At 48.8% G+C, this 17,210-nt stretch overlaps 1 protein-coding gene across 2 annotated transcripts in view; it reads right to left on the reverse strand.

Moving 5' to 3' along the window:
- Positions 1 to 2,205: 2,205 nt before the first annotated feature.
- xpo4 (exportin 4) overlaps positions 2,206 to 17,210 on the reverse strand; it is a 52,315-nt gene continuing 37,310 nt past the window's right edge. Inside the window, exons 7-22 of one of the 2 annotated variants that reach the window (XM_080019461.1) lie at positions 16,633 to 16,807; positions 16,287 to 16,463; positions 14,515 to 14,657; positions 14,151 to 14,296; positions 11,734 to 11,911; positions 8,360 to 8,519; positions 7,916 to 8,085; positions 7,506 to 7,680; positions 5,999 to 6,205; positions 5,710 to 5,796; positions 4,994 to 5,174; positions 4,701 to 4,822; positions 4,407 to 4,537; positions 3,801 to 3,918; positions 3,302 to 3,394; positions 2,206 to 3,067 (exon numbers count right to left, since the gene is read on the reverse strand). In XM_080019461.1, coding sequence (XP_079875587.1) covers positions 2,870 to 3,067; positions 3,302 to 3,394; positions 3,801 to 3,918; positions 4,407 to 4,537; positions 4,701 to 4,822; positions 4,994 to 5,174; positions 5,710 to 5,796; positions 5,999 to 6,205; positions 7,506 to 7,680; positions 7,916 to 8,085; positions 8,360 to 8,519; positions 11,734 to 11,911; positions 14,151 to 14,296; positions 14,515 to 14,657; positions 16,287 to 16,463; positions 16,633 to 16,807 — 2,461 coding nt within the window. In that variant the 3' untranslated portion in view covers positions 2,206 to 2,869. The remainder of the gene's footprint in view (positions 3,068 to 3,301; positions 3,395 to 3,800; positions 3,919 to 4,406; positions 4,538 to 4,700; positions 4,823 to 4,993; positions 5,175 to 5,709; positions 5,797 to 5,998; positions 6,206 to 7,505; positions 7,681 to 7,915; positions 8,086 to 8,359; positions 8,520 to 11,733; positions 11,912 to 14,150; positions 14,297 to 14,514; positions 14,658 to 16,286; positions 16,464 to 16,632; positions 16,808 to 17,210) is intronic. The other variant, XM_080019460.1, reaches the window with a different exon arrangement.

Genomic DNA, 17,210 nt, shown 5'->3' on the forward strand with positions numbered 1-17,210 from the left:
TGTTCGTCGTTTTCTGTCACCGGGCAGAGTGTACGGGGCTCCACACAGGCTGCAGGACACGGAGCTCGGGCCGCCTCGGTCCATCCCGCTGCGTGTGACGCGGTCAACTCCGCGGAGTGACCGGTGTTGCCAGGTCGGGGCGACAGGTGACAGGTTCCAGCTCAACCGTGGTCCGGTCTGAAGGTCGCCCGACCCGCCCGAAATGGGCCCGATGGCCCGGGCGACCGAGGACGGGGAAGCGGGACGCGCACGGCGCTGCGATCGTTTCGCTCGGCGAGGAGGCGGAGTGGAAAACAACCCACCCGGAATAAAAACTGTTTTCGTTTGATTCCCCCCCCCACGTCACAGTCAAGTTGATCCAACCCGCCCGACGCCGCTTCAAAAGGAGTCAAACGTGGCGGAAAAGGGCCCGATCTGGCAACACCGGGAAAGCGCTGCTGCACCTGTGCCGCAATTACACAGAACATTATTATAAGGATTAGAATAATAATGATTATTATTATCATTATTATTATGAATATTTGTACTATTGTTACTCAGTATAATTATTACCCTTTTTAATTATTACTATTATTTTTACTATGAGCATGTTTTCTATTACTTTACTATTTAACTATTATTATTATTATTATTAATTGAATGATTTCATATTTTTTCCACTTGTCATCTAACTTTATGTACTGTTGTTGACTTGAGGCGAGGTCGTTTGAAGCACTTCTCACACACAAGGGCCATTCAAAGAGCATTATATTGTATTAGGCGTAAACGAAGAATGCAAGCATAGAAAAAAAAAAGGTCAAAACAAGATTAAAAAAAAAAAAAAGACACGACATTTTATTCAATAAAATCTAACATTTAGAATTTATCCAAATGAACTTTTTAAAAAACATTGACTTTTTGGCAAATATTTAAAAAAAATGGGCACTGTGATGACTGGACAGAAGACGGGAAACTTACACAATTGTAGAACATAGCTTTCAATTCTACCTGTTGAGTCCACAAAAAGGAATTTCCCCTCGGCCATATTTGTGATATTTGTTTACATTACATTAAATAGATTTAATAAGTAAATAAATACTATACCACTACTCAATACTATAATACTTAAATACTTTTTCCTCACGTATACTCCAACTTTATAGAAAACCATTTTTAGAACACATTACCGCCAGAGCACGAAATAAATGAACACCGCAGAAGCCAGAGCATTTTATACAATAACTTTATGTACACTTTTACACTTCATTAACAAATCATTGGGTCGCTCTACAGATAACCGTGGTAGTGCTGTGAAGTGGGAGGATGGCGGCATGTTTTTCCACGAGTGGCTCTTCTCCTGTGGCTTTTTTTTGGTTTGCTTCAATCCAGTGTGTGTGTGTGTGTGTGTGTGTGTGTGTGTGTGTGTGTGTCATGTAGAAAAATACAACTGAAACAAAATATTTAAAAAGTAAAAACAAGCCTCCGCTAACCCTTTGCGTTCTGACAAGCTCTCTTCGGGTGAAGTCGGAGCGTCGACACTGGCTCTGGTTGCAGCGCCCCGGTCCCCCCCAGTAGAGGCACCCGTAACCCTCCGCCCTGTCTCCAACCTCGTTCAGACAAGACCCAGAGCTCTGTTTTTGGCCAAATGTTCCACCCAGCCAGCGTGTGAGGACCGCTTGGTATTTCATATTTTTATAAAGTAAAACTCCAACCCAGAGGGGACAAAACTAAATGCCACTAAAACTAAAGTCCACATTTTAGAAAGCGTCCCCCGCCCCGTCCGTCCTGAAGTTAGAAGGAATCATTAAAATGTTAACCTTTCCTGCCAACTGTCATATACACACACACACACACACACATATACTTACATATATACACACACACACACATATATATATATGTATATATATATATAAACATACTGTAGTGCGCGCGTGCACACACACACACACACACACACACACACACACACACACACACACACACACACACACACACACACACACACACACACACACACACACACACACCCCTTTTCAGTCAGGTTCTGTGTTTAAACACATTAAATTTTCCCCTCATTCTTTTGAAAACATATTTACATCCTTTAGTGAACACAATCTGATTTGGTTTCATTTTGTCATCATAAAAAAACAAACAAAAGGCGAGAAAAAAAAAAAAAAAAAAAAGCCCTTCTGTGCCCCCCCCCCCCCATCCCCCAAAAAAGACAGTCCGCTGTCGTCATGGCAACCCGTTGAATTGTGTGTGTGTGTGTGTGTGTGTGTGTGTGTTTAATGTGCTGTGAGGCACGACAGGCACAGTTCAGCGCGACGTCCGACGACCGCACTGAGCTTTGTGGAAGAAGGAAGGCACTGTGGGAAGGGCCGGGTGTGGCGCTCGCCTGAGCCCAGGGGGGCGGGGCCTCCCCAAAACCACCCAATACATTTCAGACCCTTCCGCTAGAAACAGTAAACAGCAACTGGATGAGAAACACGTGTGTGTGTGTGAGAGAGAGAGAGAGATTTGATTTCCCTCCCCCTCCCATGTTCGTGTGCGTGTGTGTGTGTGAGCTCCGCCGACTCCAACCTGCTGACTCCCGCATCCAGCGCTCCGCACCTCCGCCTCGCAGAGTCCGTCTGGATGGAGGAGGGTGGGGGCGCATTAACCTGTCTGCCTGTCTGTCTGTCTGTCTGTCTGTCTGTGTGCGAGGCAGAGAGGGGAGGATGTCGCCCCCCGCGGGCAGAGACACAGAGTTCCACGCGGCTGCTACAGGCGTCTGGATGAGGCGCGGGGTCTCGTCTAGTCTGCCACGGGGAGGGGGTGGCCAGGTGTGTGTGTGTGTGTGTGTGTGTGTGTGTGTGTGTGTGCGTGGCCGGTGGGGGTGTTCCAGTGGTTATTTGACGCACAGCAGGCCCCCCACGTTGGACACAAACTCCTCCAGGCTCTTGAGGAAGGCCACCTTCTGCTTGCGGTCCATGGTGGGCGGCGTGCTGCTGGCCATCAGCTTGTTGAAGGCGTCGGCCAGGCGCTGGTAGATGACGGCGTCCCGCTGAGACGACAGCAGCGACTCCACCAGCTCAGAGTACTCCGCCTGCAGTGGAGGGCGGGGGGCGGGGGCGGTGTCACACGCAGGGCTTTGAAATTACAGAATCTTGCTCCCAAACAGTATTTAGGACAAAAATTGCCCTCCATCCTTCCATCCCTCTGTCTTTCCATCCCTCTGTCTTTCCATCCCTCCTCCCCCTGTCCGTCCCTCCCTCCCTCCATCCTTCCTTCCTTCCTTCCCTCCCTCCGTCCCGGGGGGTGAGTGTGATGGTGCACTGACCTGGTGCAGACACACCAGTGTGTAGAGGGCTTCTCCTGCCGCCACCGTCATCTCCGTGTTGTGCTTCTGCAGCACCAGCATGTCGAACACCAGCTACACACACACACACACACACACACACACACACACACACACACACACACACACACACACACACACACACACACACACACACACACACACACACACACACACACACACACACACACACAGAGGGAGAGCACGGCGTGTTAGCGCCTCCACCGGGATGCAGCGCAAACCGCTCCTGATTTATATTTTTGGGTGGAGACTGGGCAGCAGCGCCGTCAACCTCCGCCACGTTTTTGCTGACCATCGTCATGCGAATAATCGTTCTTCACGGATTAATTGTCCACTGTGTTCATTTTATTCGACCGTTATAGCTCATGTTTCCAAAAGTGTCATAATACGTGCGAGCGAGAGAGAGAGAGAGAGAGAGAGAGAGAGAGACAGGTCGTGGAGGACGCTCCGCCGCCTGTACCTTGAGGAAGTGCCTCGTGGCGAGGAAGAGCGGCGAGTCCTTCTCCTGGTTCTTGGCGCACTGCTCCGCCAGAGGGGACAGGGCCTCCAGGCAGAGCTGGCTCACCTCCGAGCTCATCCTGAGCACAGCGGGTTAAGGGCCACGCGGGAAAAAAATACTAAAAAATACACAGAACAAGTACCACGTGCCAGCATATTCGATCATTTTACCTGCTTATATAACAGATAAACACGAGGTGGGGCGTTACAAAGCCATGACAATATTATTTCCTTCTTGTGTTTCTGTGAGTCACGTCAAATATGGCGGCATGAGCGCTGTGTCAGTCCATCTACACCGCTTCGTCCAAATTCCTAGTACATGATTAAATCGGGAAAGTCATTTGATTGTGTACAAAACACCGATATATCATTGTTTATTTATAATCACAATGAGCTCTCGCGGCTGCTGTTCATCTTTTTCTCACAAGGGAAAATCCACTCAACACGAAGACGCATCAGAGGGAACAAATGAACAACAAACTGAGATAAAAATAATAATAATAATAATAATAATAATAATAATAATAATAATACGAGAGAGGGACTGTGAAAAGGAATGGGAGGATACAAGGTCATGCCCAGCTCCAAGGAGAACATCAGGCTCTTGAAGAGCTCCTCAGGGAGCTGAGGGATCTTCTCTGGGAAGATCTCACAGATGAAGGTGATCAGCTTGTAATACTGGTTGCACAGGTTGGGGAACTGTGAGAGAGAGAGAGAGAGAGATAGACAAACAGACAGACAGACAGACACACCCACGTTTGAATAATATAGACGCCTCCACTTGGCTGTTCTTTAGTCGTCGTGGCCATTGCCTCTTTGTCAATTCATGAATGGATCTTTGTTTCTCGGAAGTGCGCCTCACCTTGAGCAGGTCCTGGGACATGAGAGGCAGGATGATGTTGACGCCGTACAGAACAACGTCCGCCGCCGACACCGCACGATTGGGACTCGCCGTGGTTTGCTCCTGACCCCGAAACACCTCGTCTAAAGTGCGGCGGCAGCGACGCGCGTGCGCGCGCACACACACACACACACACACACACACACACACACACACACACACACACACACACACACACACACACACACACACATTAAGTACCAATCATCTCACTCCGTCCTAATCAGAGAATTAAAGACCACCCTGGCACCCACCGGTGTCGCTGAAGTCTATGAACTCCTTGGAGAGCAGGTTGGTGAGCAGCTCCATGATGAGCAGCAGGTCCTGGTACTGATCCTCCTCCGCCGTGGCGTCGTTGCGCCTCCGGCCCACGTTGTTCTTGGAGTAGACCTGCAGCAGGGTCAGGCAGGCCTCGTAGAGCTTCATGGACTTGGACTGGAGAGGAAAAGAGAGGGAGACAGAGAGTCCAGTCAGACAGAAGTGGTCGAGCGTCACAGACATTTTGCGTATGGATTTACCCTCCAAGCTATCTCCGGCCTTTAATACACACCCTGCAGAGATAAAAGTAAATGTTCCTCTACAGCAAATATCTCAATTTTAAATCCTCGGCAAAGGCCTTATTTTTATTTATATATATATATATATATATATATATATATATACACCCCTATCAGTCCCATAACGGGAAAATTAGCAATTTCTCTGAATTTTATCATCCTAGTAGCTGATATATCTAGGAGCAGTGGGCTGCCATATGGAGGCGGCCTGGGAGCAGTTAGGGGGTTAAGTGTCTTGCTCAAGGACACATCAGCACGCTACCAGGAGGAGCCGGGGATCAAACCGGCAATCTTCCGATCGCTGGACGACACACTCTACCTCCTGAGCTACTGCCCCATAGGCACTGAGGCCTTCATTGTCGTAGAACTCCTTTAACGTACAACGCGCTCGGTTCGTGTCAGGTTCAACCCACCTCTCCCAGGTAACAGATCTGCTTGTGGGCGACCTCCACAAACACCTCGATAATGAGGTTGATGGTCTCCGGAGCGTTGCAGTAAACCTGGCAAACACAAACACACGTCATCCGTTCACAATGCGCTGGAGGACTTGCAGACGTTTCAGATGGATGGTTGTAGGCGGGGACGCGACGGAGCGTTGCTGTGTGTGTGTGTGTGTGTGTGTGTGTGTGTGTGTGTGTGTGTGTGTGTGTGTGTGTGTGTGTGTGTGTGTGTGTGTGTGTCGGGTCTGGGCTCCCCCGTCACCTCCATGAGTCCGATGCAGCTGGACAGGAAGTCCATGAGGAAGGAGAAGAGCGAGGACACGTTGTCGATCTGCGTGGCCTCGGCGATGCCGCACAGCGCCTCCAGCGTGGCGATGATCTCCTGCTTGACCGCCTCCTCCTGGCTGATCTGGGCAAAGTTCTCCTGGTTGATCAGGTTCAGGAACCTCTGCTGAAGAGGGTGGAGCACCTGGACAGAGGGGTGGGTGGATAGATGATGGGGGGATGGGTAGATGGAAGGATATATAGATGGAAGGGTAGAAAGCGTGATGATGACAGAGGGGGGAGGGAAAGATGGATGATAGAAGGGATGGATGGAGGAATGAATGGAGGGAAGGAAGGATGGATGAACAGAAGATAGATGGAAAGAAGGAAGGATGGGTAGTTGAATGAAAGGGGAGCGAAAGGGATAAGAGAGAAAGAGAGAGTGAGAACATGGATTTCTATTCAACACGTATGGTCGAGTACAGGTGTGGAACAGTAGGGGCGTCATCACTCCAAGCGAGCGCTCTATTCCCAACTTCAAAATCACAAGCAGGTTCGCGATTCTCCATTTCTTTTACGATTGGTGTGATTTTGGTGGGCGATATCGTCCGACACGGATCTTGACCGTCAGGACAAAACAAATGTGACCCTCTAATGTAACGTTATCTGAAAATAAACAGAGTTTGCAGCTTGTGTGTTCTAATGATTTAGAGAGGTAAAGGTGCTTCCATAAGAGCTGTTAACGTTATGGATATGACCTGGATTGTGATATCAGGGATAAGACAATAACGCTAAACGGAACATGATGCTGTGATATGAGTGAAATTAGGAAAAAAAGGTCAGACGGACGTGGAGGGGAAGAGACAGGCTTGCACTGTCCTGTAGGCTTGGGCTGATATTCGAAAATATCAAATATAGTGATATTTGCCACCATATGCAATATTTTCACAGTATCAGAAATTGCCCCCTCCCCCGTCCGTCCGTCCGTCCGCCCATGGTACCACGGGGAGCGACAGGCGGAGCTTATCCACTTGCCTGCACAGACAGGATGTACAGTTTGTGGACGTACTGTATACGAGCAGCGCCATAACAGCGAGGAAGCAGATGGAGGATTTGGGCGTGGTGGCATGCGTGGCGTGGATGGTGATCAGGTTGCAGCTCCGACGGCAGAGACGATGCGCAAAACAGTGCGTTTTTATTTTAAGGTTTATTTTATTTTACGTCTGCTTATGGAACGAAACCATTATTTATTAAATTGTTTTAAATATGTTTATATGTATTGCCCTATAAAAAAAAAACATTATTTAAAATGATTTAATGTGAGTGGACTCACAAATAAAGATGGCATAACCCTCGGTGCTGAAAAGAAAATACACGTTTAAACCGAGAATCGAATCGTGACCTTAAAATCCAAAGTAAAATCGAAGCGTGACACCCCTACGTGACATCGATTTATGACCCGCCTGTCATGCACAGGCGCACCAGCAGGGGGCATCCCGCCTCACCTCAGCCCAGTACTGCTGCTTGGTGTCAGAGTCCATGTTTGCGAAGCCCCCCAGGACCAGGGCCTTCATCAGGGTCCGCTGCACGGAGCTGGACAGCAGGTGCAGGGGCGGGCTGCGGCTCGCAAACTGTTTGGCCAGGTTCCACCAGTTCTCACACTGGACCACCATGTTGGCCCTGCACACGGAATTTCAAAATCAAAGTCACACTTCATTTCTATTACACTGATAGATGGAGAGAGATAGGCGGTGTTGTTATTTTATGGATACTTATATAATTATGTTTCATATACAAATGGACTGCGAGTGCTGGTGCCTTGCTCTGCCCACTGAGCTACACCCGGAGTAGAACCCCGAAGGTTATGGTTCTGCCCAACAATCGTTTTGTTTCTTGGCCGGCAATGGGGCTTCACCTCTCCCTCTTCTCCACCAGCGTAACCAGCAACTCCACCGTGTCGTTGGCCAGTTCAGCCTCCGAGCTCCACACAGACAGGTTGTGGATCACCTTCTCCAGCAGGTAGCCCACAATCCACTGGGCGCCCTCTGTGTCGGCGCCAAAGGCTGCGCTCAGAGGGATGCTGATCTGAGAAAGGAGGGAACCACAGACTGCAGATTAAAACCACAGATTGAAGGCAAACATCTATATGACAGATTAAAATCAGTTTGAAGGAAAAGAACACTGACAGTAGATTCAAATCAGAGTACAGATCAAACCCACAGACTACAGATTAAAGCAATAGACCAAAGATTAAAAACAGACTGCATATTAAGACCCACAGACTGCAGATTGATACCAGGAGTACAGATTAGAGCGAGGTGGGTAATAAACAGGATCAGAGGGTCATTTAGCGTCCCACCTGCTGGTAGAGCTTCTCGTCCATCAGCAGGTAGGTCTTGGCCCAGCGTCGGAGGAACCACATGATGTCCTTCCCCATCTGGGGGCTGAGCAGCTCCGTCAGGCTCGCTCTGGTCGCCCGAGACTCCACCTCGGACGCCCGCAGGACGGCCGACAGCAGCCTGAGGACCAGAGGACACGGGGCGATAAGGAAGGTCTCCGTAAGGAACGTACCCATAAGGAACGTACCCATAAGAGACATACCCATAAGAGACATACCCATAAGGAACGTCTCCGTAAGGAACGTCTCCATAAGGAACGTCTCCATAAGGAAAGTCTCCATAAGGAACGTCTCCATAAGGAACGTCTCCATAAGGAACGTCTCCATAAGGAACGTCTCCATAAGGAAAGTCTCCATAAGGAACATCTCCATAAGGAACGTCTCCATAAGGAACATCTCCATAAGGAACGTCTCCATAAGGAACGTCTCCATAAGGAACGTACCCAGACACGTTTGAGAACAGAAGCATTGGGATTCAGGTCATGGATGATAGATTCAGTTCGGGAAGATTTGTTTTGTGGCTTGAGTTCAACCTCCCATCCACTAGGTTGTAATACAGTATTACAATAAACTTTTATAGTAATCCTCTTCTTTCAGATAGTAATACATTATCTTAATACAGTATTACAATACACTATTATAGTAATCCTTTTCTTTCGGATAGTAATACATTATCGTAATACAGTATTACAATACATTATAGTAATACAGTATTACAATACATTATAGTAATAAAGTATTACAATACATTGTTATTGTATTACTGTATTCCAAATGTTGCTGTCTGGTATCTTACTGTAGATTAATTTACAATAATTCAAATAATACAACAATAAAACAGCGTACTAGCAGTATCACAGTGTATATTGAAGTACTGACATGTGGCACATATGGTATGGTAATGCTGAAACATCACTGGGAGAAAAGGAGGAGAGTTAAAAAGTCAAAAGGAGGAGAGGGGGTTCGGAGGAACAGTGGGTGGAGGAACGCCTGACGCAACCCACCGCTGTAAATACAAAGCAGTAAACAAAAGCCCGAGCTCAGAAGACGGCAAACAGCTTTAAAATCCCAGAAGGAATTCACAAACGAGGCGCTAGTTTTTTATAGCCCTAGAACTGACGCGCCATCGACAGAGCGGAAGCGCAGCGGCTCCGAACAGGAAGCTAACCCCTGAAAACGGAACGGAGCGCCATTGGCTCGGACGCGACGCGGGGGCAGCGGCAGCAAACGTTTAAAACCCAAACCGGCATCAACCCTCCGCCCCTGGGGGTACAGGTAGACAGACAGACAGACAGACAGACAGACAGACAGACAGACAGGTGTCTTCGGGACGCGGAGGCCTTTTGTCTTGCGTGCGGCGAGGCCTCGTCCCTCCGTTCCAAACCCTAACCCTGTTTGAGTGGAATGCAATTTGCCGTAAGACAATACACAACACAACCCCGGAGCGGCATTTCAAACCTCAACGCTAATTAGCGAGGAACCAGAACCCTGTGCGGCGGGCATCAACCCGCCGCCGCCACTCAAGGTCATTGTGTTCATTTCTGGATCCTTCAGTCAGGGTTGGTGGCGGTGATAGAGTGTGTGTGTGTGTGTGTGTGTGTGTGTGTGTGTGTGTGTGTGTGTGTGTGTGTGGTGCCATCGAGGCGTCGGGTTTCCTAATAGCGCGCGCTTGACCCTGGCCCAGGAAAATGTCAATGGGTGTTGTTGTGCGCTGAACAATGTGAAACCATGCACGGCCACAGTGGACCCCCCCTAAGCCGCCTCTAAGCCCTCCCCTCCGTGCGCCCCTGGCAGGGACGAGCACGAGTCCCTCCAGCGCGACACGCCGGGCGGTGGGCGGTCGCCGGGGGAACCGGCCGACCAGCTGCCGAGTTTTATTCGGTTTCCTGAGACGTCATTCTGGACGGGCGGATGGACGGACACCAACGGGAAAGACAGATACCGACGGCAAGAGAGAGAGAGACGGGCGGATGCAGACGGAACGACGGATGGAGGCGGTTGGAGGGAGACGGACACTACATTCACGCTCGAGGGAAAACGCCGGCGGTTCACATTAGCCACTAATAATAACAAACAACAGAACACAAATATAAAAGGGGAAAGTATCAGTATGTAGGGATGGAAAAAATGAAACATGTACAAACCTCACAGTTAACGGTCACACATTAAAATAAAACATGCCAGCATAATGGGACATATATATATATCCCTCGTAGCCCTTCTTGTTCTAATTCTAACCTGCATCTTGTTCACATTTTCCCCAAATGATTTGGATGCAGAACATTTTGACGCGGTCATTTAAGTCGACGGTAAATATCACCAACGATCAATGTGTGCCGTTCACAACACAGCTTGTTTAACAGCTTCAGGGATATTAGGTCGGGGGACGCCGAAAACCAAAATGTTGATACTGGTTCTGTATGGGGGAGGAAAAAAAAAAAAAAAAAAAAAGGCGTCCTGCTATAAAGTTTATTGTTATAATTGTTATTATCATCAACTTCGTTGTTGTCGTTATCAAAAAGGAAAAAGTTCAAATGAACCAATTTCACTTGAATTGACCCCAAAAAAAAAGTAACTGATGGATAAATTAACAACAAATAAATAGAAGATTAATTGAGTTTTGAGTGGTTGTTTTTCTATGGAAACGAGGAAAATCGATACGGGCTCAGGGCTGCAGAAGCCAGAGTCACCGGCTTCGTGACTACACCTCCACGAAGGAGGCGCGGCCCCAACGCCGACCCCTGACGGACCGTTTTATCGTCCGGCTGTTTTACGAGCGACCGCGGCAGACGGAGAGGGCCAAGGCGGAGCGGCGGAGGCCACCAGATGTTTGATGGACCGCGGTGAGGATGCTTGGGACCTGGAAGGGAGCGCCGACCTATTTCGGGCCCGCGCTCTCTCTCTCTCCACCCCCCCGTGCTTTACGAGTCAGATCAGTAAGTGAGAAATACCGTCACAATGCCCGCGGGAACAAAGGAACGGAATGTCTTCCATGACGACACGCCTGCTGGCCGCTGGCTGCCGCGCCCTTGGCTCAATGTGAACACCCAGACAACAAGTAAAGCGGCACAATAACAATAAGAGCCCGGCCCCCTGTGGACTGACAGCCGAGTGTTGACTACTATTTCCTCAGGGGCAGAACTGATTCTGTTTCAGGATAAAAGAAAAATATTTGTTCATCATTTTCACAGAAAAAGCACAATCAGACAAGAGCTTAAAAAATAAATAAATAAATAAATAAATAAAATAAAATGAAAAAAAAAGTGAAGCGTGTGGGCGTCCCTGAAGCTGGCGAGGAGGCGGAGGGTTTCCCAGCAGGACCCCCATCTCCTCACCTGATGACGGAGTCTGTGCGGTTGAAGCCGGGAATGGAGGACGCCTTCTCCCCAGGTGAGCCCAGGATCTGCAGGGTGGTGTTGATGTCCACCTCCCTCGAGTGTTTGATGGAGAAATCCATCACCTCCGACGGGATCAAGGGCGTCTCGCCCTGAGGGTCGTCCGCCAGGAGGTACCCTGCAAAGAGAACCAGCATGGCGACTAACGGTGAGACCAAAAAAGTCACCAAAACACCAAATGAGCACCGACGATGCGGTTTATAGTCATGTCTTTTATTTCTTTCTTTCTTTCTTTCTTTCCTCCATCGATGGTGGGAATGGCCCAACCTACAGCTGCAGACTGACAGCTTGGTGGGGCTTGTATCACTGCATGAGGATCAGAACCAGCGTCCTCGCTGTTAAAACAACACAGCCACGTTGTAGTCTGCCAATATTTCCCCCCAAGCGCCCACAATTAAAAAAACAAAAAACAAAAAAAAAAACCCCAATCCAGTTGTTTCTCGTTAAGACGGAAAGTCTCCCATAAATACCAGACAAAGCTCAAACCACGCTAATAAAAGTTTTTAGGCGAAGAGGTGGCTCCGCTGGGCGTAGTGGCCTCACCCAGTCTTGTGAACAGTGGACAATTACAAACAGCCCGGTGAAGCCAGCGTCACCCCGCAGAACGGAACATCGGTTCTGCTCGTTTAGAACCTGAACTCAAACGGCGCTAGGGGCTGAGGGAGACAGAACAATCTATTTTCACAATAAGCGCTGGGAGCTTTGCATTACGTACGTATACTACACGACGAGAATTTCCAGATCACCTTGTGAATTTAAAAACTGACAAATCCGTGGCTGTGGATCGTACTTCCAAGGCCCTTGTACCCTTTTCCAAAACCTTCCCTCTCCATCTACTTCCTCCTTGAGCGTCTCTCTTCCAGCAACTGGACTCCGCCGCGATCCCGTCGGTCCGGGCAAATAAACCCAATCGCGCGTCCGGGGCCCACTTAGAGAAGAATGTAAACAGGGGCGGCCTCGGCCTTCCTGCACTGAGGCCTCATTACCGGGGCCGCGAAATATATATATATATTTGTGGACTGCCAAATGTCTCCGTACCCCTCAGCACCCCTCAGCACCCCTCATTGCCGCTGTAGCATATAACCACTTGCTCCAACCACCGCTGATGGATGGAGTGTTCCTGGACTGGAGGGAGTGGGGGCCATGCTGTATTGGAGATCTTTACATAGATTACAGTTTTTGCTCATTCCTTCAGCTCCAAACTAAATATCACCTTCCCCAACCACATTTTTACCGCTACCGCCGAGCCGGGCGCTTCGTACGGGAAGGTATCCCGGGAATTCACAGTCAAACCCAAAGAGACACATTTTTTTTTTTTTATGATTTACTTCTCTCACGGTCAAACTCTAAACATTTGATTCTCCCGCTCCATCACTGTTTGTTTGTTTTTTTTATGGAACCGGTCAACACCGTGTCACCCTCAGGGAGGCCCCGGCCACACATTTGGGCGTTCCGGCGTCAGGTGACCTGAGGGAGGAAGGCGTGTCCAGCATACAGGGCTGTTCTATCGCTTCTAAATGCAAATTCATTCAATTTCGACAAAGGCTGCAATACTCCAAAAACGGAATTCAGCGAGGCATTTCAGTCACACTTATCCTGGCACTGTTCCAGCAAAGCAGGCTCTCAAGGCAGGCCTGATTGCTGCAAAATAATATCAGCGAACTGGAAGTCTCCATCGTCCCCACCTTTAAAGAGGCGTGGCTTAACTTAACGCTCTTTATTGCTGGAACAGATTCATTTAAGCAAATGGGATTCACAAAACTATTCTTTTTAAGGTGTGGAAGCTGTTTTCACAGTGCTTGATGAGACCTACCTGGATCACTCATGAGTTCTGCTGCATCTTTATTCTGCCTTATTCTGCTTATTGACTGATATTCTGGCAGTGCCCCAGCAACATTTTATTTTTATTTATTTTTTCATTATTTTTTTAACCCTTGACCCTCCTGGCAGAAGGGGCAGTCTCCTGTTTTGCCAATATTGCTGTTGACTGGCAGCTTTGGCCTGTTCTTGAGCGTTTTGGATATGAATACCCCGTCTTTCTTCCTGTTATTTTGTGTAATGGTACTGGGTGCTTTTGTCTAATATGTGTGTGTGTGTATGTGTGTGTGTACTTGTTTCATCGCAAAAAAGTAATAAAACATGGGACATCGAAAGCTGAGCTCAGCAAAAATTCAAGAACATAATGAATGATGTAGGTATTTTATCCCGTTACTCATTTATTTGAAGGGGTCTTGCAGCTTGACGATACCAGTCTCACTAATGCCACCGTCAAAACAGAATCAAAACCCTCAAATCACAAAGCATCGACATAAAAAGCAGCTGAAGCACACTGAAGGCATGAACTGTGGCGGGCTGACCTGAGACCAGTATGAGCCAGTGGATGTCTTCATAGAGGTCGTCCAGAACCTTGCGGTCCACCGACTCGGGGTCAGACGACGCCATGAGGTGTTGCTGTGTTCTCTGCAGCTGCCCGTGGAGCCGCGTCACCCGGTCCTCCACCAGGCTGCGGGGGTTAAAGGTCAGCATGGGAAAGTCAGCCACGCGTCCAAATCTTTTTAATGATATTGGAAGAGCGCTTTCCTCCCTGTAAAAACTGCATTCTGGGTGAAAAGAAGTGGATCTGTTGATACCGACTTGGGTGTGGAGGTCATTTTAAGGGGGCATGCAGGTCGTAGCAGGGCGTGAGTTTGTGTGTGTGTGTGCGTGCGTGCGTGCACGTGCCTGGTGAGCAGTGGTATGCAGTGGTCGGCGGCCACCCGCCCCAGGGTGCCGATGCTGGCCAGCTGATCTGAGAACATCTCCCTGTCGTCCTCCTGGATCTCGTTGATCTCCTCTTCCTCGTGAGACGCGACGCCGTTCACCGACTGGAGAGCGAGGGGAAGAGGAGCGGAAAAGGAGGACGACGGCAAGAGAAAGAGTAATGAAATCAAAACAGGGAAAAAAAAAAAAACCCCACCAGAACAATACACGTGCAATAATACACGGGATGTAATGTTAAATCCATTGTGCTGATACGGATATTCATGTGTGGTTCTCCCATTTCTCCACCCAGGCCTTATTAAAACGCTGCTTCCATCGTTTAGAGCTATTCATTTCAACCGCAGCCGAGCTGAACGCCTGACGGTAGAGGAGCTAACCACGCCGCTGCAATGTGCAGCAGAGGGGTTGAACGTGCCTGATTGCAGTTCAACGGGGCCAACGTTCAAATCCCAAAATGTTAAATCTTGAAACTTTTTTTAAAACAGTCAATTACACAGTATAACCTCTACATTATGTACAAATGGAATGTTCTCAAGCTACGCATTTCATCAGGTGTTTCTGGGTTTCGGTGAGTCTTTCGCCAACATCCGTGCTGATGTCAGAGACTAAAAACAGGAAGTTGCGCCGCTTCCTACTAGCAACCTGCTGTAGCCAAAAGAGTCAGCCGATGGGTCAATTCTCCTGACGGCCGCCGTCAACCCAACAACCGCTGGTTGCCAGTGTATTTAAGTGATTTGCGAAACCCTCCTCACTGATTGATAAATCTCCGGCTCCTCGTCACATGTGGCTTCAAAAATAATTTCCAACGCGGGTGTAGAAGGTCTCCATCTCCACTCGGCCGCAGACAATTCTCTGCAACCGTCGCGCAGAACAAAAAACGGCAAAACTCACGCTGGTCTAAGGCGCCAACACGATCCAAAAGCTGCACATGGCTTGGAGCTGATTGGATCCGTCCCAGGATCTCTCCCCTGATTGGTGGACTGTGGTGGATAGTAATCTCGGCTCTGATTGGCTGAGTCACGTGGTTTGCGTCAAGTCACGTGGTTCGCCAAAAGCGAGGATTGTCCAATAAAATAAACAGCGCATTCGCTGTCACCATGGTGTAAAATGAGACACGGCGACACACTTGGTTTTAAAGACCGGTTAGTTATTTGCGGCGTTGAATTCTCGAGGAGACAGATTGATGAACTAGCTAAATAAATGTACAAAAATTGCATCAAAATTTGACGAAATAAATTAATAAAGATCCGCTATCTGCTGAGTCAATCGCTGACTGTTTCTTTTGGTAACTATTTTTTTTAAATATTCGTCCAATCCCCCAAGCTGAGCAGCCAACATGACCCTCTGGATGAACGGCGGCAATCATAAAAAGCAGTTATAAATAGAACGTGACAACCACTTTTCAAAACCCGCTCAAGACATACCCTGACGTGTGGGACCATCATGCCAGTTTGTCGCTTATCGAAAAAGGAGATTCCATGTTTTTGGGGCTCAAACGTTTGCCCTATCGGACTGCATTGAAGCACAGTGAGGGCCTGCGGCAGAGTGGTAAGCTTCCCAATCGCAAAGCGTTCAGAGAGGTTGAGTATGAACAGCGATAAAGCGATGAAGGGAGCCAACACTTTACTAAGGTCTAACAGGCTGCGTGCGTGTGTGTGTGTGTGTGTGTGTGTGTGTGTGTGTGTGTGTGTGTGTGTGTGTGCGCGTGTGCGTGCGGGCGCGCCCCGCCTCACCAGGTTGCGGGTGCCGTCGGGCGCGGCGAGGTGACACTGGATGTAGGAGTTGAAAACCTGGACCGCCGATTGGACGAAACAGCCGCGGGGGAAGTGCTCCTCGTCCTGGACCAGGGTCAGCCAGGACTCCAGCAGCTTGTCATAGGCCTCCATGTAAACCATGTCATCCTTATCAAGCTGTGGAGGGGGAGGGAGAGAGTTACATCCAGAGGAAAAGAGGAGGTTCCGATGCTAAGAGAGGGAAGCTTTCAGTGAAGATTTGAAGCTCCGGCTCCAGTTCAACTCCCGAGTTTGAGAGGCTGGAGGGTTGGAGGCAGAAAGTGGGAGTGTGGGGCGCAGTACCCACCACCTCCTCGAGGGCGGCGCTGCGTCCGAAGGAGCAGGTGAGCAGCGTGAGGCAGTTGATGAAGGAGGTAAAGAGGTCGCTAGGCAACGCGGTGAGGACGCTGCGCGGGAACATGGTGATCATGTTGGAGATGATGTTGGAGACGCCGACGGCTTCAGAGTCCTCAATCTCGATGCTGGGGATGAATCGGATCGGGGAAAAAAAGACGTTTTGATATTTCAATCGTTATAAAAAATGTGTGTCATTTTTTTGTGAAGTCCAACTTTTGAACGGAACGTACTGAGGAGTTTCACCAACAAATCAATCATCATCATCTCATCCAAAACTAAGTTTTTGATGAGACTGGGCATTTCTGTGGCAAACAAGACGACTATGCAGCTTATGTTTCATCTGCTCTGCAGAATACGTCTAGCCACCCTCCCATTCAAACACATTTCCACCTGTCCTCGCCAGGGTCGGACCAATCACAACCCTTTATCTAGTACGGGGCGGGTTTGATACCATGGCGATGCAGAGGAGAGCTGTTGCGCCTTACCAAGATGTGTTGAATCCGCCACCATGACAGTGCTAAACAAACT

This window comes from Zeus faber (assembly GCF_960531495.2).
Source record: "Zeus faber genome assembly, chromosome: 18".
In the NCBI taxonomy this organism is placed as follows: Eukaryota; Metazoa; Chordata; class Actinopteri; order Zeiformes; family Zeidae; genus Zeus; species Zeus faber.